Source organism: Bidens hawaiensis, unplaced genomic scaffold (genome assembly GCF_021521415.1).
Source record: "Bidens hawaiensis isolate Kalapana, Puna unplaced genomic scaffold, B.hawaiensis_p1.1 tig00032471_1, whole genome shotgun sequence".
NCBI classification, from domain to species: domain Eukaryota; kingdom Viridiplantae; phylum Streptophyta; class Magnoliopsida; order Asterales; family Asteraceae; genus Bidens; species Bidens hawaiensis.
The window spans coordinates 149049-160666 of record NW_027495541.1 but is presented as its reverse complement, the minus strand read 5'-3'; the positions used below and the strand labels follow the sequence as shown (position 1 = coordinate 160666).

Below are 11618 nucleotides of genomic sequence, written 5' to 3'. Positions count from 1 at the left end.
TTAGTTAAAAACTTTAGTTTATCACCTTTTTATCACAAACTTTTATATGTATACTTTTCTGTCCCTCTACTTTTGGGTCATTAGACTTTTGTCTCAAAAGTTTCCACGTATATACCTTTTGGTAATGAAACTTTAATCATAAAAATTTTATCGTAATGAATCAAACCGATACTAACCAACTTCCTGCCGTGACGTATAATAATAGTTTTCGAACATGCAATGTATTCAATCCGCTCCACCACAACACACGGACAATGGCGTAGTCAGAATTTTTTTTCTACGGGTTCAAAAGTTTTCGAGGGACGGACAATCACGTTTGAGTCTAATCACATAATAGAAATAGGAAAAATCAAATTATTTTAAATTGAAATGTGGGTTAAGGTTCGTTATCAAGATTTCTAAGGGTCAGTGTAAATGTTTCTACGGATTCGATGTCTTCTACGGGTGCGATGTCAAATCAGACGAATATGCAGCACTAAAAAACTTTTTTGTTCGGGTTCGGCTAAACCAGTTCCCTGAAAGCTGCCTACACCCTTGCACACATATACATATACTTATCTATACTATATATAATAGAGACATGAGCAAATTAAGACACCTACTTTTTAAGTAATTTACAACTTGTAAAGAATAAGGTACACTTTCTATAGCATGTAGCATGTAAGATAGTGGCAAACTTGTCTATTAAAAAATATGCATATAAATAGTTACAACATTGCCCCCTCAACTTTACTCAACTTCTGTAAATTTAAGAAATAGTAACAACTTTAAACCTTCATCTTTACTCATGTATTCCTTTTGCTTTAATAAACCAACTTCCCACCAACGATTTTCCAACAGCCCTAACTTTTTCATATGCTAATATATTTTTTTAAAAGTTGCATCATAAAAAATAGCATTTTATTGCCTTTAATTTGGTATGGTATTACTATAGTTTTTTTTTTTCAATTAAAAAAAATTAACACGTTACGTTCACAATCGGTTTTAACGGTTTCTAAGTTAAACCGTGAGCCAAACCGTTGTTCGATTTTTTTATCATTGAAAACCGAAACTGAACCGCTGAAAATTAAAACCGGATCGTTACTAACGGTTTGGTTTCGCGCATGAAGCTTCAATAACAAGTTTATCGTACTGCCCGGTTTTATATGGCCGATTCTCGATATAAACCATAAACCAAACCGTTTGCTATGGTTTGAACATTCAGAAACCGGCTGACCAAAAGTAGTGATTGGTTTAAACGTTTTCAAGGTTTCAAATGAAGCTTAAACATCCATAAATGTTATTATTTAGATTTTTGTATCCCGTCGCATCGTGCGGACGCCTTTCTGGTTTTTATTAATATATCATCATCATCATCATCGTACTCAGTATATCCCACCAATAGCAATGCTATGGTAGGGTCTGAGGAGGGTAAGATGTAGACAGCCTTACCTCTATCCCATAGGGATAGAGAGGCTGCTTCCGGTGAGACCCCCGGCTCGATAGTAGTTTTGCATCAAGCCTTGGACATAAGGCACATAGCACTCAATCATCGGGACACCGGCTGATCGGTGCATGTGCCCTTGTCTTTCGGCTATCAACGCCACCACATGATGCCTGATTAACCTTCCGCCACTTTTAACGTTATTTTCACAAGATTAGTAAAATAACGTCAAAATTAGTGCAATTTTACTTTTGCCCACCCAAGGGTTCACACATATATACATTATTAATATATACGTGTAATAAATAGTTGAGGATAGACATAAAAATAACAAACTCTACAACCACCTTCCGATGAACTAAAAATATATATATTTTTCAAATCTTCAAATACTGATATTTTGGGAAATGAATCAATTCAATCGGGTCGGTTAATATTCAATTCATTTATTTATTATCATCATCCTACCTTCATAGCCAAGAAATCATCCATCACAATCACCCCATCACAAACGCCAATAATATTATTCTCATGGGTGGTGGAGTTGCGATGCGAGCCGCGGCAAAGGTCGCCGGAATAAACGTGTTCAACACCGCCGTCCGCGGCGGTGAGAAACCGGTTGTGTCGGCGGCCAGGCGATCGGTGGCGTCGGTGGTATCGAATTCCGATGATTTGAAACTGAGTGTTAATGGTGGTAATGAAGGGAATATGAGTCCGGTGGTTGAGAAGGTGTGTGATGAGGAGTGGGAGTTTGCTGGTGTGGAGGAGGATGAGTTGTTTATGGAACCCGGCGAGCCGATGATGCCTCGGCTTGTGTTCGGTGGCGCGCCGAGTGTGCAGGAAGCCAGACAGGCTACTTCTGATCTTAATTATGCTCTTGAGAAGTGAGTTATGTTAGATTTTGTGGTTTTTGATGGCCCACAATTTGTTTTTATAATTTTTTTGACTTTTGAGTGATTTGTTCATACAAGTGCTAATTATTTGGAATTTGATTTAAGTTGATTTTGGTTCATGGATTATTAAAAAGGACTTGATTTTTATGATAATAGTTATTGATATGTTCTGTTTTAAAAGTTAATTGATGTTCTTTAACTTGTTTTATGTGTATAATATCATGTACTTATGTTCTTTTTTTTTTGTTTATATTTTGTAATTTTTAATGGCCCACAAATTTGTTTTTATAATTTTTTTGACTTTTAATGATTTGTTCATATGATGAGTGTTGATTGTATGGAATTTGATTAAGTTGATTTTGGTTCTTGATTTTTATGATATTAGTTATTGATATATATGTGTATAATTTGTATATTTATTTAAGAATTAAGAGTTAACTAAAGTGATTAACATGATCATAATTTGAATGCTCTGTTTTATAAGTTAATTAATGTTCTTTAACTTGTTTCATGTGTATAGTATCATGTTTTTATGTTTTGTTTTTTCTGTTTTGTGACATGTTTTGTTTAGTTTAGGTTTTGTGGTTTTAAACGGTCCACAAATTGTTTATAATTTTTTTTTGACTTTTAAGTGATTTGTTCCTATGATGAGTGTTGATATGGAATTTGATTAAGGTGATTTTGGTTGTTGGTTTGATTAAAAAAACTTGATTTTTATAACAATAGTTATTGATTTATGTGTGTATTTTGCATATATGTAAGTTTACTAAAGTCTTAATATGATTACTAGATTTTGTGGTTTATTCAATGGCCCACAAAGTAGTTTGTGTAATTTGTTTTTGACTTTCAAGTGTTAATTGTATAGAATTTGAACAAGTTGATTTTGGTTTTTGGGTTGATAAAAAGACTTAATTTTTTTAACATTAGTTCTTGATTCATGTGTATATTTTGAAATTTTTTTGGTTAATTATATGGAATATCTTGAATTTTGGTTGATTAACAACTTGATTTTTATAATAATAGTTCTTGGTTTATATGTATATTTTGAATAAAATTCTGTTAATTGAATGGAATTTGATTTAGTTGATCTTTTGACTAAATAAAAGACTTCATTTTTGGAACAATAGTTGTTGATTCATGTGTGTATTTTGAATAAAGTTCTGTTAATGATATGGAATTTGATTAAGTTGATCTCGAATCTTGGTTGATTAAAAACACTTGATTTTTAGAACAATAGTTCATGATTTATGTGTATATTTTCGATATTTGTTAGTTAACTAAAGTCTTTATCATGATTATAATATGAGTGTTATGTTTTATAAGTTAATAACTAGTGGTCTTCAACTTGATTCATGTGTATGATATCATGTTTTTATGTTCTGTTTTTTGTTCAGAACTTATCTGCATCCAAGTGCCACGTCAGAATCAGAATATGAGACTAAACCTTGTCTTGTTAGTGAAACATTGGTTGCTCCGTTACCGTCAAAGAATGCAATTCAAGCTTTTAGGCTTCTTAACGAAAACCCTAAAGCTCAGGTATGCTTGCCTCATTAACTAAAGTTCGAACCTAACTGGAATAACCGTACCTAAACTGAAAATACCAAAAAAACTGATTTATTTAAATAACTGATCTGTGGTTTTTGTTTGGTCTTAAGTTTTTAGAAAACCGAGATTAAAAAAAAAAAACGATCTTTCGTTTGGTTTTAGTTTTGTTATCAACCAAACACAAAAACGAGAAACTGAATTTTGGTAGTTTTTAAGAATTTAATAAATTGTGTAGCTCAAAATATTTAGTTCCAGTTGTGTAAATATTTGATTAATTTTTTATTAACAAAATCATTAAGGCACAAAGCTTTTAGGGCTAAATACATTATTATGGGCTTTTTATTTATGCATAAAATTTTCAAGCCTTAGATGACAAAACCGAAAAATTCAAAACAGATTGATTATAAGAACTGAAGACTGAAAAGACGAAAGCAAATGGTTTTTAAAAACCAGGAAACCAAATTTTCAGTTTTTGGTTCGGTTAGAGCTCAAAATCGACCCAAACTGATCCATGCATACACTTTAGTTTCTAATGATAGTAGCAAATACACATTTTGCTACGAATAGAAAATCAATCCGCTTTTTGTTGTTTTCTCTATTCAATTATGCAATAGCGACATCTAATGTTTTCCTTTTACAAGACTGTTGTTGCATCGATTGCTTCTGATCCAAATGTGTGGAATGCTGTTCTTCAAAACCCGGACCTCGTTAACTTTCTGCAGACCCACAAAACTGGTTAGCCACTGTCCATGTTTTCAACCTTTTATTTGTTACGTTTCATCAAAACGAACGATTACAGTAATCGTGTGGTTGCAGATGTTGCATTCGCGGAAATGGATTCAGATGAATCTGATGCGACGGATGAGGAGAAGACAGAAGCAACGGGTGAATCTAAACCCGAATCTGGGAAAGGGTTTATGGATTATGTGGAGGAGATTAAGCAGAAGATAAGTGTTACTGTTGTTGATATGATGAACAGTTTGTCCGACACATTTCAGTCGTTTTTTGGGGGGTCACCGAAAGATGGGGTGTCGGTGAATCCGGATGGGACGGCTGGGATAACGATGGAGCAAACCGCGATCGGGGCCAGTCTTATGGGCCTCGCGATCATGGTTATCAGTTTGGTGGTCCTTAAGCGCTCTTAATTTGTCGAACATGCTGATGGAGCGAATAACGTATGACTGTTTGCGTTCAATTTGGTTGAATCTTGTAATGACTGTTGAATAACTTTTGGTTTTATGTCTGTACGCTTTTGTCTAGTTTTAAGCGGAGTTTGCGTTTATTTCTTATCCAGTTTCTGTTTGCTATCATTGTTTCGTTTGTAGTCGAAAATTGTATCGAGTTGAAATTTTGCTTCACGCCTTTTGTATCTACATAACATCTATGGATCATACAAAGGGACTCTTTTAGAATAGTAACCAAATTTTGAAATTGTTCTAATCAGGTCACTAATAAAAGATTTTGTTTCAATTAGGTCACTGAAGTTTCTTTTTTGTTCCAATAGATTTTTTACATGAATAGCAGGTTATCTAGGTTTTTTTTATTTTAAAATGGTTTCACATTGTATAATATTTTTTAAAATTTTGAAAAATTAAAATTTGAGAAAAATAGTTTTCAAATTATGAAAAAATTGCAAAAAAATAAAAATAGAAAAAAATAAAAACCTAAATACTTACAACAAAAAGATCTAAAAAAAATTGCAAATAATTACAATATAATTAATATGTTCCTATTTTTTTATGGAATTAATTAATTACTATTAAATATTTTAATATCACCTGACTATCTTTTTGAAATTTTTTCTAAAAAAGTGGTGGTTTCTTAGGAAAAAACTGTAACTTAAAAGAAAGGTGATTTCTTACTATTTTTTTTTTCGCAATTTAAAAATTTTTTTTGTCAATATTTACTAATTTTTTCAATTTTAATAAAAAATATTATACAATGTCAAACTATTAAAAAAAACTAAATAGCCTGCTATCCAGGTAAAATATCTAGGATTGGAACAAAAAGAAAACTTTAGTGACATTATTGGAACAAAATATTTTATAAATGAACTGATTGAAACAACTTCAAAACTTGGTTACTATTGTATAAAGAGTAATCACTAATACAAAGCGCCAATTCTTTTCGACTTTTCAAATAAATAAATAAAACAAAGTACAGTAACGTTTCACATGTACATTTCTATGTTGCTCCCCTGCAAACATAGGCCTTTCTCTAAGCATGTTCTATAAAGATATCATACAACTTGTACATAACAAATTGTAAGATTATCTATACAGCTGTTGGATTTAAATAACCCTCAGATTTCAGAACATCTTTAAACCAGTTGACTGAAGACTTAGGGATCCTTGTCAAGTTATTCTTGTAGTCAACATAATAAAGTCCAAACCGAACCGTGTACCCGTAGTTCCATTCCCAGTTATCAAGTAATGACCACACGAAATAGCCTCGCACGTCACACCCGTCTTCCCTGCAATATTTGAATTTTTAGTCATTTTAACTCACATTTTACAAAACTAATTTAATTTAATGTTTGAGCACCTAATAGCAGCTGATAGGTTTGATAAATAGTCCCTGTGGAAGTTTATCCTCTTTTCATCTTGAAGTGCTTCTTCCAATTCTATACGCGCTTTGTTCGGGTCATCCATACCTGCGTTTGGCCCGTTTTCGTTTTTAGTTCACACGTTTGACCTGTTTTCTTTTTAGTTTACACGCTGACCCGTTTTTCTTTTAGTTTAAACATTTGACCCACATTCTTTTTAGTTTACACATTTGACCCGCTAAAATAAAATGTAATTTGATTCGATCCGTTTTATTTTAGTGTACTCAATTGACCTGTTTTCCTTTTAGTTTACACATTTGGACCGTTTTCTTTTTAGTTTACACATGCGACCTGTTTTCTTTTAGTTTACGCATTTGACCTGTTTTCTTTTTAGTTGACACATTTGACACGTTAAGGATAAAATATAATATGATTTGACCCGTTTTCCTTTTAGTTTACACATGACATGTTTTCTTTTTAGTTTACACATTTGACCTGTTTTCCTTTTAGTTTATACATTTGACCTGTTTTCCTTTTCGATTAAATATTTGACCCATTTTCTTTTTCGTTTACACGTTTGACCCGTTTTCCTTTTAGTTAACACGTTTGACCTGTTAAAGATAAAATATAATATAATTTGACCAACTTTCTTTTTAGTTTCTCATTTGACCCGTTAGAGATAAAATATGACCTTATTTTGACCCGTTTACAAGTCAATGAAGTCAAAGTTACCATTTTCAGTGATGATCACAGGCGGGTTCCCGTATTTTTCTTTGATGTACACAACTAGCTTTCTTAATCCCCATGGCACTATGTGTAACCAACTCGAAGCCGACTGCAAATAATATTAAATTTTATTATTTTCTACTTAATTTCTTCATCAAGATTCTATAATTTAATTAAAGACTGCTGACTTACAGTTTCACCAATAGATTCTCCATTTCTAGAAGCTGCATTACACAAAGAAAACCATTAAATTAGTACCAAAATACCATTTTTATTAATATTATTATCTTTTACATTTTATGAGTTGGTTATGAAGTTTTACTTGATGTAATGATAGCAGCATCTGTGGATGCGTCTCGCAGTATAAACTTTCTGATACGCGTTTTGTCATTTTTAGCGTATAATGAGGTGTAATGATTGACACCAACAAAGTCCAAGGTGCCCATGATGAACTTTGAAACCTCGGAAGTGATTTCAGGTAGGCGGTCGCCTACGTTTGTTTGCATAGAAAGAGGATAGTTTCCAAGTAAAAGTGGATCAAGAAACCTGATTCACTTTAATCTGCGTTACACGGTGAAATTGGTATTTTTACCCTGAAAGTAATATTTCTTTCTACTGTGTTTGAAATATTGTTAATAATATTACCAGCCGAGTTCGAAATCCATTGCGCGAGCTGCAGCTTCTTGATCTTCATCAGAGTCGGAGAACGGTTCATACCATTTTATGTCTAGTGATATCCCAATTATACCTCCTTGATGTTCCTAAAGAGTGTATAAATTGATTAGGAATTTCATAATGGTTCAGAAAGATTTCGGGTTTCATAAGATACTGTTAACAAATATGGTAAAATTTGTGGGTTGGGTCGGGTAAGGGGTTAAACGAGTTCAAGTCAAATGGGTACCTTTTATGAATAACTTAAATGGGTCAGGTCAAGTCGGCTAAAGGGTCAAACGAGTTCAACTAAAAAGATCACTTTTTAGAGAGTTGACTAAAACGGGTCGGTCCAGGTAAAGGGTCAAACGAGTTCAAATCAAATGGGCGCTTTTTATGAGTTGACTAAAATGGGTTGAGTCAGGCCGGGCAAAGGGTCAAACGAGTCAAGTCAAAGGATCATTTTTTAGTGAGTTGACTAAAATGGGCCGGATCAGGGGTCAAAACTCAAGACAAAAGATAACTTTCTAGTGAGTTGAATAAAAATGGGCAGGGTCACTAGTCAGGTCGGCCAGGTAAAGGGTCAAATGAGTTCAAATCAAAAGATCATTTTTTAGCGAGTTGACTAAAATGGGTCGGACTGTCTCATTTTTAGTTAACTTATATTTTACACAAAGATTAACCTAAAATTACTCCGTTTTCTTAAGTAAACGGGTCAAAGCTGGCACCAATAATGTACCAATATTGAATTTTTTTCAAGAACCAGAAGAGCAGAAGAAATACCTTAAAATGTTTTTGGTATCCATGATAAACAGCAGCATGAGACAAGATAATGTTGTGAGCCACAATATACGGTTCATCAGACGATTTTCCCTTTTTACAGAACAAATGGAAGAGAAAGGAGCATCGTCCCGGTGCTTGAATTCCATAATCATATCCTTGAATTGCAAATCCGTGAGGCTCATTGAATGTGATCCAGTGTTTCACTCTATCACCAAATGCCTCAAAACATGTAAATGCATAATGCACAAAATCCTCTCTACAAAAACAAAAACATATCTTGTAAACACGTTCATTACATAAACAACTTTAAATAAATATTTGACTTCCTTACATTATTCGAGTGTCCAACCATCCGTCATATTCGTTTTCAAGTGTTTGTGGAAGGTCCCAATGATACAAAGTTGCATAAGGCTGAATTCCTGATAGATATAGAGATATACATTCATGTACCAATATCAGATAATGTATTCGCATACGTATTTGTATGCTATAACTTGTATGGTTAATATTTAATCAAGAATGAACCTTTTTCCAATAAAGAATCGATGAGATTGTTGTAGTATTCGATCCCTTGTGGATTCGGTTTGCCTGTTCCATCTGTTAGAATCAAAATCACATTTTAGTTCATACGCAAGTTTCAAAGATATTGACATTATACCATATGGTTTTAAGGTGATTAATAATCACTTTACTTGGAAATATTCTTGACCAAGATATTGAGAATCTGTAAGCATCCATTCCCAGATCCTTCATCAATTCGATATCCGTCTGATCATAATAAAATCGTAAACTTTAATGGCAGCCGTTATACAGATACCAATAATAGCAGATATCGGCGACGTGTCATATCGCCATTATAGTCATATGCGCCGCATTGCATGGTGAAAAGTAGTAAAACGGGCCAAAAAGGTTAGACATGTCGCATGATGGCCAATCATACAGCCTGATTTTTTGACTGACAAAAGAAATGACTGATGTGACCACCAGCAAAAGCAATGACTTTTTTTTATATACGGGCGCACAATAATGCTAGAAAAGTCCTACGGGCGTATGAGGGCCGGATCATTCACCCCGTATGACTTTTTTTTTGACAGATAAAAGTCAAGACCTTTTTCACCCTATCATGCGACTAAAATATTATGGGGCGAAAAGTGGTCATATGGGCCATCGTTATAGACATACGAATCACATGATAGGATGAAAAAGGCGTACAAGTCGTATAACTTTCTTTTATTTCTAAAGAAATGACTAATGTGACTACCAATAAAAGCCCGAATTTTTTTCTCCCTATCATATGGCCATATTTTAGGGTGAAAGTGGTCTTTTGTTAGACGTAGGTTCTACAAGCGCATGAGGGCCAAATCACACAGCCCGTATGACTTTTTTGACCGATAAAATTCATGACCTTTTTCACCCTATCATGCGACTAATATTGTAGGGCGAAAAGTGGTCACATGGGTCATCTTTATAGACATACGAATCATATGATAGGACGAAAAAGTCCTACATGTCGTATAACTTTCTTTTATTTCTAAAGAAATGAATGATTTGACTCTAATAAAAGTCTTTCGGCTCGTATGACCTTTTCTCGTTATCATACGAACCGTATGATAGGGCGGAAAAAATGTCATACATACACTTTTGGTAGCTTACCAATATGACAACCATTTCAAATTAGGTTGCTTGCATAAACAACAAAGTAAGGAATCAAATCTCAATCTTGAACATTAAGTTTTCACTTTTCACACAATTCAAGCAAAACCGAACCTTGAAGCGATGATATTGATCGACCGCCTGATCCGCATTGCTAAAGTCCAATATCCTCCCTATTCAAACAATCATGAATTACAATCTCATCTCAAAAACCATTAAAATTAGTCAAAAACAAACTTTAGATTAATTATTAAATATTAATTACCAGGTAACCTTGAAAATGTATCCCAAATACTATTTCCTTTATTCCCTTCATCAACTGCTCCCTCAAACTATCATTAACAAACGACTGATGATCAAATGCCTTTAAAAAAAAAAAAAAAAAAAAAAACCTGGTAAGCAGATGAAGCAGTTCCGAATGTGAAGCCGTCCGGGAAGTCGGTTCGGCTAGTGGATTGTGATCTTATGAACAAAGATGTTGCGATGAACAAAGAGAGAATGATAATAATAAGGGGTCTCATGGGTGTGTATGGGTCGTAGTAGTTAGTTGGACGAAATTTATTTATGAAGGTCATGTAGAATAAATGGGATTAAATAATTTTAAAATAATTAAAATGTTAAAATAATGTAGGAATATAAAGGAAGGATGAGTTGGTGCGTGGAGGTGACGCGTACGATAAGGAATGATGATAAATAACTGAAAGGGTACGATTAATATTGAAACAAGGAGACTTCCAAGTTCCAACCTTATCATGGAAATATTGTACTTTCATATTTAAGTTGAAAATTTAAATGAAAATAATGTACTTTAGAGAAAAGATTACCAAAAATATACATAATTGATTATTTTTTTTTTGAATTGAGATCAATTTTTAGTATCTCCGGCAATTGTTTGATAATCTCTTAATGGTCATTAAAAAACTACCTCTTAATAGTTCATAGTCTTTTAATAGCTAAGAGGTAACCTTAAATTTGAATGGTTAGGAGACTCCTTCTTAATGGTTACCTCTTAACCATTCTGACGCATGGCAACCTCTTAACCATTAAGAGGTTATAAACTATTAAGAGATAGCCTCTTAATGACCGTTAAGAGGCAACTAAACAGCCACTTAATCTACATATACTATCAAAACAAAACCATTTTTTCATATGTCATTCAACCCAACTAGTTACCTAACTAATACTATTATCATTTATAGAATTATTAATAAAGTTACAAATATAACTTTAAATATATTAAATGAAGTTTTTAGATATTTATCAATTATAAAATTTTATTTATCATGATTTATATCTTATGAATCCATAAGGTATGCTAGCATGTATATTATTAAATTTAACTTTTTTGTTGCATTATTTTAACCACACGTGTATTACACTGGTTATATCCTGATTTTTA

At 33.1% G+C, this 11618-nt stretch overlaps 2 protein-coding genes across 2 annotated transcripts; one reads left to right on the top strand and one right to left on the bottom strand.

Annotated features, from left to right (window-relative positions):
- The first annotated feature begins 2198 nt into the window (after positions 1 to 2198).
- On the top strand, positions 2199 to 5029 carry LOC143583614 (uncharacterized). Its single transcript, XM_077065870.1, has 4 exons — positions 2199 to 2307; positions 3711 to 3852; positions 4503 to 4596; positions 4678 to 5029. Exons 1-4 carry the CDS (start codon positions 2204 to 2206, stop codon positions 5004 to 5006), a joined length of 669 nt encoding a protein of 222 aa, XP_076921985.1. The 5' UTR covers positions 2199 to 2203; the 3' UTR covers positions 5007 to 5029.
- A 1106-nt stretch (positions 5030 to 6135) lies between these two features.
- LOC143583613 (putative beta-glucosidase 41) lies at positions 6136 to 10742 on the bottom strand. The gene is made up of 13 exons (XM_077065869.1): positions 10612 to 10742; positions 10485 to 10551; positions 10334 to 10392; positions 9259 to 9334; positions 9092 to 9163; positions 8898 to 8985; positions 8567 to 8822; positions 7778 to 7893; positions 7455 to 7678; positions 7325 to 7356; positions 7139 to 7241; positions 6406 to 6514; positions 6136 to 6334 (listed from the first exon to the last, which is right to left on the bottom strand). Exons 1-13 carry the CDS (start codon positions 10738 to 10740, stop codon positions 6136 to 6138), a joined length of 1530 nt encoding a protein of 509 aa, XP_076921984.1. The 5' UTR covers positions 10741 to 10742.
- Positions 10743 to 11618: the final 876 nt, after the last annotated feature.

Excerpts from the sequence above, each read along its gene's own strand:
- LOC143583614 (XM_077065870.1), top strand. The coding sequence starts at position 2,204 with ATGGAACCCGGCGAGCCGATGATGCCTCGGCTTGTGTTCGGTGGCGCG. Across the intron at positions 2,308-3,710 it reads CTTAATTATGCTCTTGAGAA|AACTTATCTGCATCCAAGTG; the intron begins GTGAGTTATGTT and ends TTTTTTGTTCAG. Across the intron at positions 4,597-4,677 it reads TCTGCAGACCCACAAAACTG|ATGTTGCATTCGCGGAAATG; the intron begins GTTAGCCACTGT and ends GTGTGGTTGCAG.
- LOC143583613 (XM_077065869.1), bottom strand. The coding sequence starts at position 10,740 with ATGAGACCCCTTATTATTATCATTCTCTCTTTGTTCATCGCAACATCT. Across the intron at positions 10,393-10,484 it reads TACATTTTCAAGGTTACCTG|GGAGGATATTGGACTTTAGC; the intron begins GTAATTAATATT and ends TTGTTTGAATAG. Across the intron at positions 6,515-7,138 it reads TGTGATCATCACTGAAAATG|GTATGGATGACCCGAACAAA; the intron begins GTAACTTTGACT and ends GGCCAAACGCAG.